At 41.8% G+C, this 20,111-nt stretch overlaps 1 protein-coding gene across 6 annotated transcripts in view; it reads right to left on the bottom strand.

Annotated features, from left to right (window-relative positions):
- NHSL1 (NHS like 1) overlaps positions 1–20,111 on the bottom strand; it is a 238,170-nt gene that overhangs the window by 88,018 nt on the left and 130,041 nt on the right. The window contains exon 1 of one of the 6 annotated variants that reach the window (XM_033406320.2): positions 15,150–15,180. The exons of the other annotated variants lie outside the window; for them this stretch is intronic. Within the exon in view, the coding sequence (XP_033262211.1) occupies positions 15,150–15,165 (16 nt within the window). The 5' untranslated portion in view covers positions 15,166–15,180. Of the gene's footprint in view, positions 1–15,149; positions 15,181–20,111 lie in introns of those variants that run through there. 6 annotated transcript variants of the gene reach the window in all.

Raw genomic sequence — 20,111 nt, 5'->3', positions numbered from 1 at the left:
GCAGAAGGTCAAATGAAACTCTTATTTCTAAAGTCAAAATTATATCTCAAATTCATTACACATATAAAATAAGCAAAGCAAGCAAAAAAAATTTTGTTGGCGGTGCTGCCCCATCCGGTCAGTAGCCCATTCTTTTTAATTTTCATTCTTCAACTAGTCATTCAAAGAATTATCTATAAGGTTGTTATTTCCCAATATACCAGCTCTGAGAGGGATAGATACATTTGTCCTCTCAGGCGGTTGTCAATTTCTACAAAGGCAAGTCAGTGAGCAGGGTTATCAACTCTGTTAATTTCTGACTCTGCTGTCATCATCCTATGTAGACACAACTGTTTCCTATTTTGATACCCAGTCAACTGTTTTAACTGTTTTAATATTTAATATGGACAACTTTACCACATTGACAAAGCACGGCCCAGACTTAAGTCTTTGCCCGTCCTGTACATCACAAATAAAATGAATGGCTTTTAGAATTGCAACATGAGAGTACAGTATTTCTTAAATTTCTTAAATTTCTTAAATTTCTTAAATTTCTCCTTAACAAAAGATTACATATATTTCGAGCATTTGGGGCTTGACGGGGCCTTTGACAGAGAATAGCTCTCATAAAGGCAATATTAGAGAAACTATGCTAAAAGGAAGTAAACATCTTAAATGTCCTACTTTTATACAACACTTGGAAAAACTGAGAATGAGCCTCTGATACTGTACTACCAAACACAATCTTCATCCCTCAGATTTATTGTTAACCTTTCCTGAACAAAGTCAGCATATAATAACATAAGATTCCCTTGGTTGATTTTTCCACTGGAGCCTTTAGAAGTCTAAGACACACTCACGGGCATGCTTCGGGTCAACTCTGATGTTCCGGAGGTCAGGGAAAGATCTCAGATCAGCCGGAAGGAAAGACCCCTCACAGCTATCAGAAAGAGCATTATTTTAGTGTCTGTCAAACATAGCCCATTCAATAGGAAGGGCCACCGGAAATCAAGTGTCCTAACAGAAAGGTTCCCAAACTAAGAAGCTCCCATACGTCAGCCCCATTTTTGTTTGAACAAAATACCATGAATTCAGCACCTTAGAACAATACCCACTCATTTATCTCGGGGCTGTACAGCTCTGTGAAGTCCAGCAGGCTTGGCTGGGTTCTCTGCTTAGGGTCTCACAAGGCCTACATCAAGGTGTCAGCTGGTGTGGGCTCTTACTTGGAGGCTGTAGAGGAAGAGCTGCTTCCAAGCTCATTCAGGTGTTGGCTGAATTCAGTTCCTTCTCAAGGTTTCCCGGTGGCTCCCCCCATCTTCAAAGCTGGCAAGAGCACACTGAATCCTTCCCACACTTGGAGCCTCTCCCACTCCCCCTTCGCCAGCGGCTCTGCTCTTTAAGGCTCATGTGATTACATGAGGCCCACCCTAGATAATCCCGGCTAATCTCCCCTTCTTAAGGTCACTGAGTAGTAACCTTAATTACATCTGCGAAGTCCCTTTTTGCCATGTAGTGTAATACGACGACAGGCATGGCGCCAGCCGATGGACATCACGGGGCCCAAAGTCTGCATATCACGCTTGGTGGAGCAGAGAAGCGGTATTCCATGACTTGGATTCCTCATTCCAGAAGACTCAAACATACTATCTTAGCTTGATAATCAATTACGGCTCCATCATTAAATCGTTTATCTGTACTTGTCTTGAATGGGTTAATATTTTTGGTATGCACCACCATCCAGGTCATAAATCCCTAGACCCGAACACCTGCCTTTGGTTGACAATATCCATGTCATTTATTCCTACAGAATAATGTGGTCCTGCATCCCAAACATGGTTTTCCCAGGTAAAACCCAAATTACTTTAGGACTTTTTTTGGGCATAGTTACTTCTTCCCAGACCAAAAAAAAAAAATCTTACTTGTGCAATTCTTAATGCATTTCAACTCCCTGGAACCTACTTAAAGAGAACAGTTGGAAATGAGCCTCAGTATCCCAGGTGTGAGAAGTTTATAACTTTATACACGGGCAGGCTGTTTTCTATTTTGCTTCTAATACTAAGCCAGATGATACACCAGAATTTTCCCTCATATTTTTAAAGATTTTCAAATATGAATGAATTAACTCAACCAAGTCTTCTGTGATTCTTGGCATCAAGGACAATGACTGATACAAATGCCCTGCCTTCTAGGTTCCCATTGCCTAGCACAAGAAGACACACAGCTGCATGACAATGTGACAGGCAGCACGGAGGAGGGCTTAAAAACCGGCTTTGGAATGTTAGTGATGGAGAGCTTCCAAGACGAGGTAATGTATGAACTAAGTCCTGTCGGTCCAAGCTAAATGTTAGGTAGATGTGACGGGAGAAACAGATAGTCCTCCTAAGCTGAGGGTCCTGACACGTGCAAAGAAAGATGAGCAGAAGTGGTGAATGTGGATGGGGGGAAGAGGCACGTGAGCACCGAGGCTGAAGAGGAAAACAGAGAGATGTTCTTTTATAAAGGGCTCCCCTGCATCATATTTAAGAAGTTAAACTTTGTCCTGAAGGCAATGTTATGGGTGGGGGGGGGTGCGGAAACAAGCGTTACAGTAAGAGAAGAAACACGATGAGGTCTGTTACACTCTGGATAGGGTCTGAAGGAGGGGATCAGAGAGCAATTAGCCTAGAATCAGAAAGTTAGACTCCCGATAGACCAATAAAAGCATGAAATGCTAAGTCATCACACTAAGGCAGTGCTAGCCCAGGGGATGAAGAGGAGAGGCAGGTTCCAGAACATATTAAAAAGGTGGAATTGACAGGAAGTGTAGGAAAATGAAAGAGGAGGAAGCAAGAGAATTGCCAGTTTCCCCAATAACATTCCAGGTACTTTATCTCATTTGATTCCCACAAAATCACCCCTTCAAGTAGGCAGGGCAGCCACTTCTATTTATTAGATGGGGAAAACGGCTCAGTGGTTAAGTGACTTCCTCAGAGTCAGTAAATGATAGACTCAGGATGAGAAACCCTCTCTGACTCCTAGGTTAAAGAGTCTTTCTGCTTCACATGCAAAAATTTTACTGGTGGTTAATCACATCATGCAGATTTCAGGCTCACTATCGTGAATGTGCATTTTAGTAAGATCTCAACTGGTCATTAAAATGATGGATGGGTCCACCATTTTCTTTTTTTTTTTTTTTTTTTTCCTGCGGTACGCGGGCCTCTCAACTGTTGTGGCCTCTCCCGTTGCAGAGCACAGGCTCCGGACGCGCAGGCTCAGCGGCCATGGCTCACGGGCCCAGCCGCTGCGCGGCATGTGGGATCTTCCCAGACCGGGGCACGAACCCGTGTCCCCTGCATCGGCAGGTAGACTCTCAACCACTGCACCACCAGGGAAGCCCCACCATTTTCATTTTATTTGAGCTGAAAACACAACCTACAGGTTAAAGTTCCTGTAATTTTTAATAACCATAATAGTTCACAGAGATAAAGGGGAAGAAATAAAGTCCTTAATGCAGCTAAGCACTCATTCACTAACATATTAATAAAGCACCTCTAGGTACACTCTGATATAACGTCCTGAATAATAACCAGCTTGTTCTCATAGTACCTAACATGGACAGAAAAACACAGGGACCAAATTGTAAGCATATTGACGGAGAAAATGGGGAACAAGTGTTGTAATGGAAATAGAGTGAAATGCATACAGGGGAACCCTAGAAAATAATCCAGTGGATCTGAAAATTTAGAATCAGGGATAGGAAGGCCAAATGAGATAAAATTTCAATAGAAATATTTAAATAGATATAAAAAGGAAAAAGTCCCATATTTAAATGATGACTTGCTAAAAGAAAATAATCTCATATTTCTAAAGATAATTTTACCACTTTCCTTTTATCTACAGTCAACTGCCCATTCATGCGACTACGCATTGGAGCAGAGTTTTGTTTTGTTTTGTTTTGTTTTTGTTTTTTTCCAATTGAAAACTCAAGAGGGAAGAAAGTGCTTAAAGGCTGCGCTTCTCCTTGGTGAGTAAATCCCCGGTCCTTTAGGAGAAGTGTAACCACTTCAGGGCGGTGCTTGAGAGGAGCCAGCAGGGGGCTGGCCATTTCCCTGGTGGTGACCTGCCACTTCAAAGACCAAGGTACCTGGGAAGCACGTCTCCCTCCCTGTCACCACAAAGTCTAGACCCATTTGTTCTGAATGTTTGAATTTCTAGAAACACATTAACCTTGCTCCTCCTCTCTGATCAGCTTCCCCCTCTTAACAAGCCATTAATGACTGAAATTGTTGCACTAGGTTATTCTATAAGGTTGTATAGAAAATAAAACTTTGAAAGTTAAAAATCTTTCTTGCTCTGCTTATTGCCTGCATATTTTCCGTCCCATTGAAAGTAGAGAAATCCACTTTTCTATTTTAAGTTATCCTCAGAAGAGTCCATTTATTTTCATGGAGAGTGATGGATGAAGTCCTTTCCACCTAAACTAGGTTAACTATTACATTTCATTCCTTTAATCACAGATACCGATTGGAATTCTTTCTTGGTCAAGATAACGGGATAAGCCCTCAGGGAGCTTAGAATCTAGTGGGGAAGCCACAGCACCTTTCACTACCAAACACATGACATGGTATGTCACAAGAACCTGCAAATCTCACTCAACGAGTGGGTCAGAGCCTGCCCTCCATTTTAATAATGCTATGAAAGGGGAAAAAAAGCCGGGGCTCTATGAAAGAGTAAAATATCAAGCACTTATCACAAGAGGACGTTTTGATATTCCTTGTAACAAACCAAGGCTCAGCAAAACAAGCATATGCGGGCTTCCCTGGTGGCACAGTGGTTGAGAGTCCGCCTGCCGATGCAGGGGACACGGGTTCGTGCCCCGGTCCGGGAAGATCCCACATGCCGCGGAGCAGCTGGGCCTGTGGGCCATGGCCGCTGAGCCTGCGCGTCCGGAGCCTGTGCTCCGCAACAGGAGAGGCCACAGCAGTGAGAGGCCCGCGTACCGCAAAAAAACCCCCAAAAAACAAAAACCAAGTATATGCATAAGAATAAAAACTGTGAGCTGCTTATTAAATATTTCTGTTAGCTTCCTAATATGGATAGGCTCCCCACTGTTTAGTTCTAACTTAATCCCTATCAAAAAAAAAAAAAGCCATGGGAATCAATTTTCCAAAATTCCAACAGAAACTCTCTTATCAAATTTATTTCTTAAAAACTAAAGGTACACCTTGGTAGCTGCATTAAATACACAAATGGCTACATTTGATGATAAAACGAGACAGACTGGAATGATCTTCATTCCCACTACAGAAAAGATGAAGGCGTCTCATGAAAGACCACACCTTCCATGGGCACCGGACAAGAACACTACTCACCTGGGGCTGTGGTGTCAGCAAGGAAACCTTTTCATTTCCTGCCAGAATAGAGGATCTGACACAGCTACAAGTTCTGTGGTTCTCAGAAAACCACTTTTCTCCTCTATGGTTTAGTTTTGGCCTGTGATTGATGTTCCCAAAACAACGGGAAATTGCCAAGGCCTGAGCTTTTACTCTGAGTGCAAGGTGTCTTGAGCAAAGGAGTGGCGTGAGCTCACTTAGGTTTTCAAAGGTTCACTCTGGCTACTGGGTTGAAAACAGGCTGTCAAGGGAAGCTGTGATAGTCGTCCAGGTGAGACCCAGCAACGAGCTGGCAGTAGAGGTGGCCAGAGGTAGTCAGATCCCAGAAAGATTTTTTTTTAATTGAGTCAATAGGATTTTCTGACATTAAACGGGGGAGGTTAGCAGGGAAACAGGAATCATATATGACTTCAAGGTTTATAGCCTGCTCAACTGCAAAAGTGGATTTGCCACCTATGGAAATGAGGAAGATTGCGGTGGGAGAGATGTGGGGACAAAGCGGGAAGGGGACCAGGAGAGTTCATGAGGTCCTTCAGACATCCAATTGGAAACATGGAGGAGGCGGTTGGATATTCACATTTGAAATTTAGGGGAGAGGTCCCAGTTGGAGATAGAAAGGTGGGAATTATCAGTACATCACAAATACTAGATTCCCTTACTGAAAAGCAGCAAAGGGCTCTTGACACTGATTAGAGAACTATCTTAGAATTGACATGAGAATTCTCGCTGTGCAGCGAGGAAGCGCGACTCTGGCAGAGAGAAGCCTGCCTGTTCTCTCGCTTCTCTATCGGGCATCCCTACAGCCTGACCTAATTGCAGACGTCACAGGGTTGCTATGGGGCCAATATCACGCGGGAGACAGAGAAAGGTAGCTGGTCTTCATACACAGAGCAGGAAGGTCACTTTCCAGTGTTGAAATGAGGGAAAGGGAAAATTAAAGAAAACCTAGTCAAACACTGTCCAAAATAGCAGTCGGGGAGAACCCTTTGGTATGTCATGTGCCAAAGGAATCTCATCTATTTTAGGGGCTCCTGTTTTCCCCTCAGTTCACAGACACTTTATCTTTTGCAGATAACACTCCAACAATGGATCTATTCAACCATTTCATGAAGGTGAGTGAGAGGCGGGGAGCAACTAAGACAAACTCACTTCTAGCCAAATTTGTTACTATAAGCCAAAAGAGCATATAAATAAAGATTTATAATGTCTGCCATGCCAACATTAACTTTCTGTGGGAAGCAGAAAAGACACTGGACCTTTAAGCTTTAGATGTTCGCAATAGGTGACTGAAAAGAAGCTGTCTCTGTTGTAATCATATAATCCCAAACCTAAAAGTGATCACAAATATCAAACTAATGTTTTATCTCGTGTTAACCAATGCTTTAAATCATGCTTAAAGCCATCAAAAATTTACTCATCTGCATGCAGTCCTTCCGGCGTTTATGGACCCTGCTTTTTTGGAGGAATGGACACACAATGTCATCTTTCGAGTCTGCTTTTTTTAACTTCCTTTGTAGTTTACTGACAGTTCAGCTGAACAACTCCTACACTCACGAACCTGTTCTCTCTGAGGTGGAAAATGGGCCAATTAACAATGGAAGAAGGAATTGAGTGAAAGGAGAAATACTCCAGCGATTAAGGAGAGCCAGTTACTGATTCCTCAACAGTCAACCTGAAATAAGGACATGTCTACCTATGAAGGATAAAACTTCCCACCCATCCGTTCCTCTTGTCTATAGATATGCAGAGATTTTTCTGAATACAAAGCAGTTTTATAAAAGGCACCATACGAGCAGCCCAAATCTTGTTTTAAACTGTTATCAAGTATTTGTTCTGCCAGGAACATTTCCATTTCCAAAAAGGAATGGTTTTCGTCTCAACTGCTGTGGGAGCAAACACTTCCGCTGGAGCAGTTAGAACCACGTCAGGATACTCTCCTTGGCCTCCCCCGCTTTCAAAATATTTGTGTTGCTACAGTGCTCATTTGCCAGTATATGTGACTTATGATTCTTTGTATTCATCTGGGTGTATTTATACAAAGGTGATTCCAGAAAACTTTACAGAAGTTGGTGTAAATATGTTGCAATGAAAAACCAGAAGCATATCTGCCTTTTTTCACTATATATGATAGTTACATTGTATTCGCAAATTGTGGTAGAAGTGGGTCTTTACTTTCACAAGCCCAAGGTAAGTCTAATCAGTAACTTTATGAAGCACTTAGAGAGGTCACATCTAACTAATGCTACTACATACTCGTGAGAAAAGGTCCAGCATTTTATGTAAGCTATTATTTAATCCTTGATCTTTTGTCAGGTAGCTGCTACTCTCATAGCTAAGGAGATCTTTACTCAAGCTTATGTTATTAACGGACAGAGCTGGGATTTCTTGAATCTTCTTCATAGATTAATCTGTTAATGTTTTGTTATCTGGGTCATCATTAGCGGGGAAACCCTTTAAAAAGCCTCTGGCTTTGCTTTGTTCTCAAAGTCAATCTTGGGGAGAAAGGAACTCCCAAATCAGGCGCAAGCAGTAGTGCCTTTTGAGAGGAAAGGAAAGCAGCTGGAAAGGTCTTGGGCGCCGAGGAGTCCTGGGCCTGGGAGAAGTCCAGGACCATGGGAGATGGAAGGCTTTCCTGGGGCGGGGGGAGCCAGGCACATGGTAAGTACCCATTAACATCTGATGAATTAATACTTACACCCTAAACTCTGTCAAAACAGTTCGGTCAGATGTGATGAACCTCAGAGGTATTTCAGAATATCAACAAGTTTTGTATGAATCTAGATATATAAATTAGCCACCTTGGGATAATATTGGCCTTTTTTTTGCATAAAACTAGGTATTCTGTTATAGCAACATTTTTGCAGGAAAAGAAGGAACTACAGCCTCCTTTGTCCTCTTAAAAATGAGGAAAGGGTTAAAGAGAAACTCCAAATTTGTAAGAGATGGCCAAGGAGGGAGAGACGGAGTACCATCTGGGGCTAGGTGCTCCCACATGCCTTGTTCTCCCTCACCATGCCACCTCACAGGCATCTTCTGAGGCTCCCTCTTCACTTGCTGAGGAACCTTTTCTGTTTGAAACCAGAAAAGGCACTACTCTCAGCTTCTCAGTTTCCCCAGCCAACCTTCTACCAACTCTGGAATCTCCTGGACTCCTGCCTTTCCTGAAGCCACCTTAACCATTCTGGACGCCCTCTCTCTTCCCTGTCTTAAGAACACCCTGGGCAAGTCGCAGGGCGCCCCTCCCCCTCCACATATCAGCGAGCAGAGGCAGGTGTCCCAACTTTCATTCTAAAAGTTTCCAAAGCTTGCACAGTTTCACTCAGTGAAATAAAACCACAAGGAGAATAGATGTCCTCTTATGGTCATCAGAGGAGGGAATTTTTCTCTTTTGTTTCCAAATGCTGTCTTGCCTCTTGCCAAATCTCTCAAGAACAAACATGTAATATATAATCTGACCTTTGAGAACCATACTCCACTTAAATATAAATTCACTTAAACTATATTTCAACTCCCAGTTTCTAAAGCTCAATTTATGCTATTTATATCTTTTTGTTATAAGAAGACATTCCAACGAAGAAGTGGCGACAAGCACTCACACTGCTCTTATCGTGCAAGCCCACCCCCCCAAATTAAGTCCTCATTCAAGCCAGCATGGCCTTTGTCTCAATGGCTCTCAGTATTAGCCACATTTTGACAGTAACAACAATACAAATTCTAAACCCAATTTAAGTTAACAAAACCCGATAAACATGACATAATCAGCAGATGGAGCACGGACATTGCTCATATATGATACCCAATAGTTGGTCATTATACTACTGCCTGTCAAATGAAGACCTCTTAATTTCAAATCCAACTGCTATGTATGCTTTAAAAAACAATGGACATTTTTCAAATCTAGGAATATCCATCTTCCTACCCTGCGTCCCCAATACGTTCAATCATGCAAAAGCTATTAATTGCTTAAAGGCCCTTAGGTTGTTCGGCAGTATTTTCTTCTGATGTTTAAAATAGAAAAATACGTACCCCTGCATACCTTTGTGCCTGGCTGATGGTGGTGACATGATGTCCTGAGTGGTAAATTGCCTTTATCACACTGGTCCATCTGCCTTCGTCTATTAACTATCACCTTTACTAACGCGTGTGCAGATTACTGATCTGCACCTTCGTAACCAGAGGGAGTTCAAGCCAGCTTAGGTATGATGCAGCCCCCTCAATGAGCAATCAGAGGACGAGGAGAGGAGGAAAGGGAAAAACTAGAAAAAAAGAGACACGGAAATCAGCAAAGAAAGAAAACAAAAATAGGTAAAAATGGGACAGGAGATATTCAAATGGAGGATCTAACGGAAACCTCTGCCAAAGCTTTTGGTAATTCGAGTCATTTGATTCAGTTCCACCAAATCACCCAGGGCACTATCCTTGCACAGAGCATGCTCCACAGACAAGCAGACCCCCAGCCCTGCGTGCTTCAGGCAGCAAAGCTCTGTTAACTACTCTTTCATTCCTTAAGGATGGCATCTCCTAGTTTTTATTATATCACCTCTTCAGCACAGTGATCTGGCTTCTACTGCAACATATTTAAAAGCAAGATTTTGATTAGTAGTGGAAGGAAGAAAGAGAACTGGAAAGCGTGATAAAGTTTTCAAGGGAAAGACAAAGGAAATAAAGGGCCAGCTTTGTTTGGTTTATTAAATTTCAAGGGCTTTGCCCGCCAGTTTGAAAAATGCATGATATCATCAGTGTGTTTATTAAAAGTGCTACTTTAAATTGCAGATTTAGCAAATGCGAATTCCTCTTGGTAGCTATAGGTTATGGGCTAGCAATTATATGCCATTTTTAAATGAAAGGAGGAAGGGCTTGCAGGACTGTGGTCCTAAAGGCTGCTCCTAATTTAAGTAAAACTCAAAATCTGAATGTATGATAATGAAATGTCCAGATTCACACAGATGCAATATTCCCAGGGTCACTTTGCATTTTGATTGTTCAAGCCTTTTAAAATGATGCTCAGAATCAAATAGTAAAATAGCATGAACCTTGCTCAACACTTACTTGACAGGTTATTACTGGATTTAAGAAGGGGCGGGGAAACTTCCAGAGCAAATGGTTGCTTGCTAACTTGAAAAATGCACTTGTTTCAGCACAGAAATAACAAATCTGCTTCTGATTCCAGACATTATTTTCCAAATGTTGCCAAGAAAAGAATCTAAGGAATTCTTTTACATGTACAACATACACGAGACAACTGGAGAGAGGCCTGTGATCTGTTCCAGGGTGCACGAGGAGGAAGGACAGAGCTGAATTTCTACGATGAACTGCCCTCTCGGGAGTAGAAATACATGCCTGACATAGTTCATAGCTGTAATCTCCAACATAACTCTGCTATTATTGGACAACCTAAAGGCTTTCCTAAATCTGTAACTTGTGAAGCAGAAAAGGATGCAGACAGGACCCTACCATGCTGAGTATGTAGGCAGCTGGGATACACCCACTGTACAGAATGCGCCACTTTTCCAAACCATGAAACTCAATTTCTGGATCTTGGATGACAGTAAGAGGAGAGGAAGGGAAAGAATCTAGTCCAACCCCAAAGCCAGGTTTAAATCCCTGGAGAGAATGCCGGCCAGGTAAAATCAGTGTTAAATTCAGAAACATAACATTCACGATTCTCACGAAACGCACTGAAATTATTCTTAGAGTACAAAAGGATGTATGTACTAATCCTTTCCATATTAAGAGTGAGGACATTTTTAAAAATACCTTATGTTTTAAACGCAACTACATGGAAGTATCCTACTTTAACATTTCAAAAAATTAGGTAATGAGAAAGTCAATGATTCAAAAGTACATAACTTAGCATGCATCACTTCTGTTGTATTAATAAGGGAGGAACTTAACAGAATCCACTTTGGAGAGAAGGAGATAATAGGAGAATTCTGAGAGACCAGTTCATCCAACAGCCTGAGCGGAGCTAATGCAACTGTTTAAATTTTTGGCTCACACTGAGTTGACTGCAGTGAACTGAAGTTCAATTTTGTTTTTTGTTTTTCCCCATCTCAGCAGGATCAGAGTACATGAAGGAAACTGGATCCTTTATAGGAAATAAAAAGGCAACATTTTCTTTTGCTTGACTGATCGTAGTGGGTACATTCAACCCTTCTACCTACACATACAAACTTGTCAAACTTGCAATGCTACACATTTCAAATACATCATCACAGCAGCTACACTGGACAGCCATTCTTACAGCTCTCCATTAAATACACCTCCTATAATGCTACCCTCAATCCATGTGACTATGCCTGGTCCATTCTAATACAGTGACTAATGTCCCCCCCAAAATCCATGTCCACTGGGAACCTCAGAATGTGCCCTTATTTGGAAGTAGAGTCTGCAGATGTAGTCAGTTAAGATGAGCTCATATACTGGATTAGGGTAGAACCCAAATCCAATGACAGGTGTCCTAATAAGAAAATCAAGTGACAGAGAGTCACAGAGAGACCCACAGGTAGAAAGGCCATGTGAAGACAGAGTCATAGGTGCTGCCACAAGCCATGAAATACCTGAGGCCACCAGAAACTGGAAGAGGCAAGGAAAGATTCTGCCCTAGAGACTTCACAGGGAACAAGACCCTGTCAGCACCTGAGGTCACACTCTAGCCTCTAGAACTGAAAGAAGAAATTCCTGTTTTAAGCCACTCACTTGGTGGTAATTTGTTATAGCAGCTCTAGGAAACTAATACAGAAGTGTCTACTAACTATACAGATTTGTCTACTTACAAGTGCCAATGCTTTGTTACCAGTCTACAGTAAGATTACTACAGAAAATGAAATAAAATGTTTAAGAACTTTATTACACCTGTTTGACATTGTGGTGACAGCCCACAGCATGTGATTTTATGTTTTACAAAATACTTATCTGTGATAGACTGGAAATTAAAAGAAAAAGATAGTCTTCAGAGTTAGAGATGTACTGAAAAGATAATTAATATTTATAAAGATGAAGCTGGTGCACTGTAATTAAGAAATCTGCATTTCTGAATCATCTCGGAGAAACTTAATTATGTTCCATGCAGTTTTGGAAGTAAAAATATTTTATTCTAATTTTTTGAATAAAGTCATCCATGAATGGTATATAATATATGCATGGTAGTTTCCTGTGAATCATATTATTTGACTGGCTGGAAACTCACTTCCCAGACTGCTGATTACACAGTGAAGGAACAACATACCTCGGCTTTGTTAACGACAAGGACCTTGGCAGAACTTGAGAGAACATCTTCCCAGAGACTGGGAGCTCAGATGTTGCCCATAGGAAGCAAACGTGGGTGGAGTGAATGTAGCTGAGCTATTTCAATGGCAACAGTAGAGGGTGATTGTAACTATATGAGCTATTATAGCCAACAACAGTGACAAAGATGACATCTCTCTTCCAAGAAGACACTTCTTCTAGCACCAAATTGACCAAAAGCTGAGTAGACATGACTTCAGAAAAAAAGAAGTATAAATGGAGAAAAGGAAACCCTGAATCCATGTGGGAGGCTGTCTGCTGTGTTTTCTTCAACAATTAAAAGAAATACACAAAGACACAATTGAACCCAAAAGACGGGCAATCATGCTTCCTTTAATGTCCACACTAATCATAACCAATAGTTCCTAGGACCTCAGGGAGCCACAGAAACAGGCCAATTAATGAAGTCCTCTGAAAAAGCCTCCATCAGAGGGAAACACAAATGCAGTAGGAACACAAAGCAACACAAGCAGCCCTTGATATTCCTGTGTTTAATCTTACTCACCATGACTTTATCTTGGGTTGGCCTCACGTGTAGGACAGAGGGCAACCTAAAAATCATTATTGTAAATCAAGAGGCTATAAATCACAGGAAGAGAGCAAAATGTCAAATGCTGTCCTGGCTGCTGGGAGATGGGAAAGTGGGTTGTTTTTTTTAAAAAAGGGATCGTGGAGTCCTGATTAGAACACACACTTCAGCATGAAAGCATTCAGTTGTCATCACATGCCATTCACTTGACTTTCTAAAATCTCCCAAGTTACCTCGGAAACTAAGAGTCCATGAAATTGATATATTCTTTAATAAAATGAAATTGCTGTGATGGGAATGGGTGGAGGCAAACACGCTGAAGCAGCGGAAGTCATGCCCTGCAACAACTCCACACCTGCATTCAATTAAAAATCCTAAACCGGAAGCTGTCATTAGATCATAATGATTTCAGCTGGGGAAATGACACTCGGTTAGGAGGCACACTCATCCAATGATACTGAATTTTGGCTCTTCATAGTTACACTTTTTATTTGCGCAAACAATTTTTTGAGAAAGCATCAGGAAAGCCCATAACTCATTTCACCTAAAATTATTTTTCAGAAATATTCAAATTCATTTCTGCTGATGGGGCTCCTTAGAAATCCATTGCAACTAGATACACTTTAGAGTAAGAATTAGTTGAATTCTTTTTTTTAATAAATAAATTTATTTATTATTTATTTTGGGCTGCATTGGGTCTTCGTTGCCGTGTGCAGCTTTCTCTAGCTGTGGCGGGCTCTAGGCGTGCGGCCTTCAGTAGTTGTGGCACGCTGGCTCAGTAGTTGTGGCTCGTGGGCTTTAGAGCACAGGCTCAGTAGTTGTGGTGCACGGGCTTAGTTGCTCCGCGGCATGTGGCATCCTCCCGGACCAGGGCTTGAACCCGTGTCCCCTGCACTGGCAGGTGGATTCTTAACCACTGTGCCACCAGGGAAGCACCCTAGTTGAATTCTTAGGGAGAGAAAGATGTGATGTTCTTTTCTGCTTTTACCCCGTCGATTTGATCAAACTTATACCAACCATATAAACAAACAACCCAAACTCAAAGTTTAATATTAAAGGCTTTGGTGGTTTTTAAGGTGTCAGGGTTAAATCTATAAAGGGTGAGACTAGAGAACCCTGGTCAACACCTCAGTAATAGACTCAGGACAAAGGGGCAAATCAGCAAAGCAAGCCAGGACCACTTTATTTCCAAAAATTAAAAAGCCATGAAGAATTTCGCATCAACACAATGATATACACCAAAAGATATGAACAAAATAGTCTACTCTGGTTCCAAGGAAATTCATTTTAACTCCCCCATTCCAACAACCTCATCAAAAAACACATTCTTAAATGCTTAAATTAATTACATTATGACAAGAGTTGGAAGAAAAATAGTGTTGAAGAAAAAATAACTGCCTAAGAAGAGAAAATACTCTCCAACTAATGGGGGAATCACTACATATATTCCCCATCTTCCAGTACTTCCCAAAGTACTATAATCCAGACACACATAGCTAGAATGAGAAGTCTGTTCTACGGTAAAAATTAGTTTGATTCCTGGATTCACACATTAAAGCTGAAAGCAATAGAATCGCTCCCCCCTTTCTACTCACTCTAACCCTTTACAGAAGCAAATCATCACATGAAAACTTCTCTTAACAGGACTCATACTACAGCTGTAAACCATTCCCACTTAGACTAAGTTTCCTTTCATTCTAAACTTTTAATTACTCTTGTCTATGACAAAACACATCCAAAACGCATCCAAACAGAGAAATATCCTCTCTGTCTAAAAGAAAAATTCCATCTCCCCAGCAGGAGGTCTTTCTTCCTGTTTGCAACCAAAAAAGAACACTGACTTTTTCACTTTCATGCTTAACAAAACTCCCTCAAACTTTGGTTTTAAGAGAACTAGCTCTTGGATTTAGACTCTGATGCCAAACGAACCTTTTTCTAACTGTAGCTTCACCACCCCAGCGGGCCCGAAGCCCCCTCACCTTTCAGGCAGAACATACTGAGGCAGTTCCATGAGGGGCCAGTGTTCCACGGCCGGTGCGGGCTGCAGTGCTAGCACAGCTGTCTCCCAGCCCACCTCCCAGCCCGCACTGCCAGGAGCGGGGCAGTCAGCCAGCGCCTGGGATTACAGGAAGCCACTGCCCAATCCCCAGCTTTCTGGGCTGAGCTGCTGACACCTCCCTATCTTTCATACGGAGTTTCACACCCTGGAATCAGCCAGGATCATCTTGGAAAGTGAGGGGAGCCGGGGGCGAGCAGTCGATGTTCGTGTGGTTCAGTGCGGGGCAGCACGAGAGCCAGCCCGTTTCTCTTATCTCTCAGCATTTTCCATTGCAGCAGATGGAGCACCTCACGTGATCCACAACACAAAAAAGAAATCACTCGATTCGGTTTCCCTGTTTGCTATTAATTCTCACAACTATTCTCTGACATCATTATTCTTTTGCTAGTCACACTCTTTTTTCTCTGATGTGGAACAACTCATATACTGGTACAGAATTAGCCCTGAACATGATGATATGACATTGTGCACACAGCTGAGTAGGTGGATATGTGTGAAGTGCTCGAAACAGTGCCAGACAAATAGTAAAAGCGCTACAAAAGGGTCGACTACCACTATTACAACTACTATTAATATACTTGTGTGTTAGGATAAAAAACGGGGAGGGTTTTTAATTTATTTTTTAATTAAAAAAATTTTTTTAAACATCTTTATTGGAGTATAATTGCTTTACAATGCTGTGTTAGTTTCTGCTTTACAACAGAGTGGATCATCTATACATATACATATATCCCCACATCCCCTCCCTCTTGCGTGTGGAGGGTTTTTTGAAACTTCTGTGGCACTGCCATTTTTCACACGAGGAAACAAAGATGAATATAGTTAAGTTGGCATCGGAGTATGTGAATATCCAACGCTATTGTACCCATAAGCAGAGTATTAGTTATCTCCCCCTCCACGGGAAAGCTAAATTCACTCTTGCAAGTTCAAGGTTTACTTTACTGTAAACTCTTTAACACAGGTTAAAAAGGGAGAGGAGGAGTTTTATTGCAGATCTGAAGAGAAACAGTCTACAGATGTGGCCTCGGGAGCACCCTGCCTGAAAGTGCTGTCTGAACCGTGAGTGGCCACCCCCGGCCCTCAGACTCTCCTGGTCACAGGAAGTGACCATTGTTCACAAGGCCCGTTGCTGTGTGCAGGTCTTCCTTTTGACTCCACAGGATACAGGAAACTGACTCAGAACCAATCTATCTGTCTGTCTGTGTCCTGGGGTGCTTGCTGCAGCCCTGGCTACATACGATGGATGCTCTGAGCCTTTTGGCTTTAGACATGAGGTTCAGCATAGCCTGGCTGGGTTTCTGCTCCTCACCTTCCAGAATCACTAGCAGGGCCTGGTTAATAAGTTCCCTACCAGGGCTTCCCTGGTGGCACAGTGGTTGAGAGTCCGCCTGCCGATGCAGGGCACACGGGTTCGTGCCCCGGTCCGGGAAGATCCCACATGCCGTGGAGCGGCTGGGCCCGTGAGCCATGGCCGCTGAGCCTGCGCGTCCGGAGCCTGTGCTCCGCAACGGGAGAGGCCACAACGGTGAGAGGCCCGCGTACCGCAAGAAAATAAAAAAATAAAAAAAAATAATAAGTTCCCTACCATGAGGAAGTCACTGTACCAGTTGCTATGACCACAGAGAAATGGAAGAGGTTCTTAGCCAGAAGCTAGTTGGGATGAAAAGAAACCTGCATGTGGAATGACAAACAGTGATATTAACTCTTAGAACAGAACTGGAAGGAACCAGCTCATCTCATTGGGGAAACCGGTTCAGAGATGAAGTGATTTGCTCAACTAATTAGCAGCTGCCTCAAGATCAAAGTCAAACCACCTGATTCAGCCTTTCCCATCTCAACATGTGACCCTCCCCACAGATGGTCGGAGTCATTCTTCATCCTTTCCTATCTCAAGTGGTCTTCTCTGCAATGTATGAATTGCAAAGATATTCCTGAAAGTATTCTTGTGGGTTAGATTCAACTTTTAAAATTGCACACAGCGAGAGAAATTCTACACCCTGGAGAGATAAGGCTTCTGAACATAGGTTAGTACCCAGGGTTTGGGGTGGTTGCGTGCTTTTAACAGCACTCTATGAATACTCACAGTTAAACCTTTTAATATAGAGATGATTTGATGTGCTAGAAAGCACACTGAATTGGAAAGTAAAGAGAACATGACTGTAGCCACATCTGTAGGCTTATCTAGCTGGTCTCTAGAGCAATTCATGACCTGTAAAGGTATGGACTGAAGGTAGGGACTAAATTACTCTAAGATTCTATCCTTCTAACCTAACCTACTCCATTCATTTTTTGCTGTGATATATGTAGATATGTATATTAATATAACATAAATAACCATTTTGTTAGGTGCATTATATCAGGAAAAAAGACAATCTTTGCCTTCTTATGATTTAATGCAAGAGGCAAGTAGGTAAATAAATAATTGTAATACAATGTGATAAGTTACATAATAATTATATAATAGAAGAATATGCAAAATTAATAATGATCAATGACAGCTTCTTGCCTATTACCATCTAACCAAGCTACAGGTTAAAACATCTATAATTTAATGTAATGGGTTGAATACTGTCTCTCTTCCTCCCCGCCCCCCCGCCCCCCGCAATTCCTGTCTACCCAGAACCTCAGGATGTGACCTTATTTGGAAATACAGTCTCTGTAGGCATGCTTGAGATAAGGATCAAGATGAGATGACATCTTGGATTAGGGTGGTGTTAAGGACAGTAACAGTGTCTTTATAAGAGATAGAAAAGGACACACAGAGAAGGCCACGTGAAGAGGCAAGGATGAGAGTTATGTGGCCACAAGGCAAGGAATGCCTAGAGTCATCAGAAGCTGGAAGAGGCAAGGAAGGATTTTCTCCCTGAGCCTTGGGAGGGAGCAAGGCCCTGCAGGCACCTTGATTTCAGACTCTGGCCTCCTGAACCAGAACAGAAGAAATTCCTGTTGTGTTAAGCAACCCCATTTGTGGTACTCTGGTACAACAGCTCAAGGAAACGAATCCATTTAGCAAGGTAGCAACTGTTGGAGAAGGGGTATGATTTTTTTTTTTCTTTTTAAACGGACTTCAATTTATGATCACAAGGGCTTAAAGCCTATTTTCCCCATATCACTGTACTTACTATGGCTAAATTTTTACTGGAAAAAAAAAATCTTTCCATGATATAACACTGCTAAACAATACAAATACCATCTTCTGTTTGATTAGCGAAATGATAGGTATCACCATCTGAAAAGTCACAACATTAAACACAAGCAGTGGAAATGGAATAGGCTTTTATTAATATCAAAAATCATTTTAAAAAACAAATCCCTTGTTTCACCATCAAACAACTGTGAATAGGTTTGAGAAATAAAACCTGAAAAGGCACACTGTTTAAACTAGGCAAAAAGAATAAGAACTATTCATTAAAATTATCATCTGGGGGTGGAGGGAGGAGAGAAATAGGTGAGGGAGATTAAGGGGTACAAATTTTCAGTTACAAAATAATGTTACAGGTATGACATGTACAGTGTGGGGAATATAGCCAATAATTATATCTTTGTGTGGTGACAGGTGATAACTAGACTTACCACAGTGATCATTCTGAAATGCATAGAAATATCAAATCACTATGTTGTGTACCGGGAACTAACATAGTTCTGTAGGTCAATTATACTCCAAAAACAAACAAACTCATAGAAGAAGAGATCAGATTTCTGGTTACCAGAAGGTTGCAGGGGGGTGGGGCGGAGGCAGAGCTGGATGACAGTGGTCAGAAGGTACAAACTTCCAGCTATAAGATAAATAAGCACTAGGGATGGAATGTGCAACAGGAGAAACATAATTAACATTGCTGTATGTGAATATGAATGTTGTCCAGAGTAAATCCCAAGAGTTCTCATCACAAGGAAAAAACATCTTTCTTCTATTTCCTTAATGTTCTATCTACATGAGATGATGGCTGTTCACTGAGCTTATTGTGCTAATCATTTCATGATGTATGTAAGGCAAACCATTATGCTGTACACCAGTGCTGTATGTCAGTTATATCTCAATAAAACTAGAAGAAAAAAATTATTATTATCTACCACCACTGATCACTGCTAGTGAAATTCAGAACTAAATCCCTAAGGGGACTTCCCCTGGTGGTCCAGTGGTAAAGAGTCCACCTCCCAGTGCAGGGGATTCAGATTCGCTCCCTGGTCAGAGAACTAAGATCTCACATGCCAAGGGGCAACTGAGCCTGCACGCCACAACTACTGAGCTCACGTGCCTCAACGAGAGAGCCCACGTGCTCTGGAACCCGCGAGCCACGACTAGAGAGAGAAAATCTGCACGCCACAACTAGAGAGAAGCCCGCGTACCGCAACTAAGATCCTGCGTGCTGCAACTAAGACCCGACGCAGCCAAAAAAAATAAAGAAAATAAATAACAAAGAAAAAAATATAAAACTAACATAGTTTTTTTTATTAAAAAAGACAAAACTAAATCCCTAGGAAGCCTGCGTGAAGGGAGCGGGCCAAGCATGACGCTCGCTCACAGAATTTACAGCCCTCTGGACAGAACAAAGGTCTTGCCTTTGCCAACCATGACCTTAGAGCCCAACCACTTCTCTCTCTTGTAGGATTACAACATCCTGCATCATGTTAAAGTTTAATATTATTGTCTCGGTCAGAGGGAGTGGCAGCCACACGTACAGCCAAAAATGTTTAGATGCTCAGGTCTTCCAAACCGCTGCAGTGCTATTTCATTTGCCTGCTAAAAAAGTTTGTTTGGTTTCAATAAAATAATGGGGATGCGGGTAAATTAGGAATTAATTTGCATAATGCATATAATGAATGAGTCTTAGATGGGCTCAAAATTCTTTGTTCCTGGCAAAACAAAAAACAAAATTACAAG

The sequence above is a fragment of the Orcinus orca genome, chromosome 12, assembly GCF_937001465.1.
Source record: "Orcinus orca chromosome 12, mOrcOrc1.1, whole genome shotgun sequence".
Taxonomy (NCBI): Eukaryota; Metazoa; Chordata; class Mammalia; order Artiodactyla; family Delphinidae; genus Orcinus; species Orcinus orca.
The sequence above is the reverse complement of the archived record's forward strand: the minus strand, read 5'-3'. Positions and strand labels throughout refer to the sequence as shown.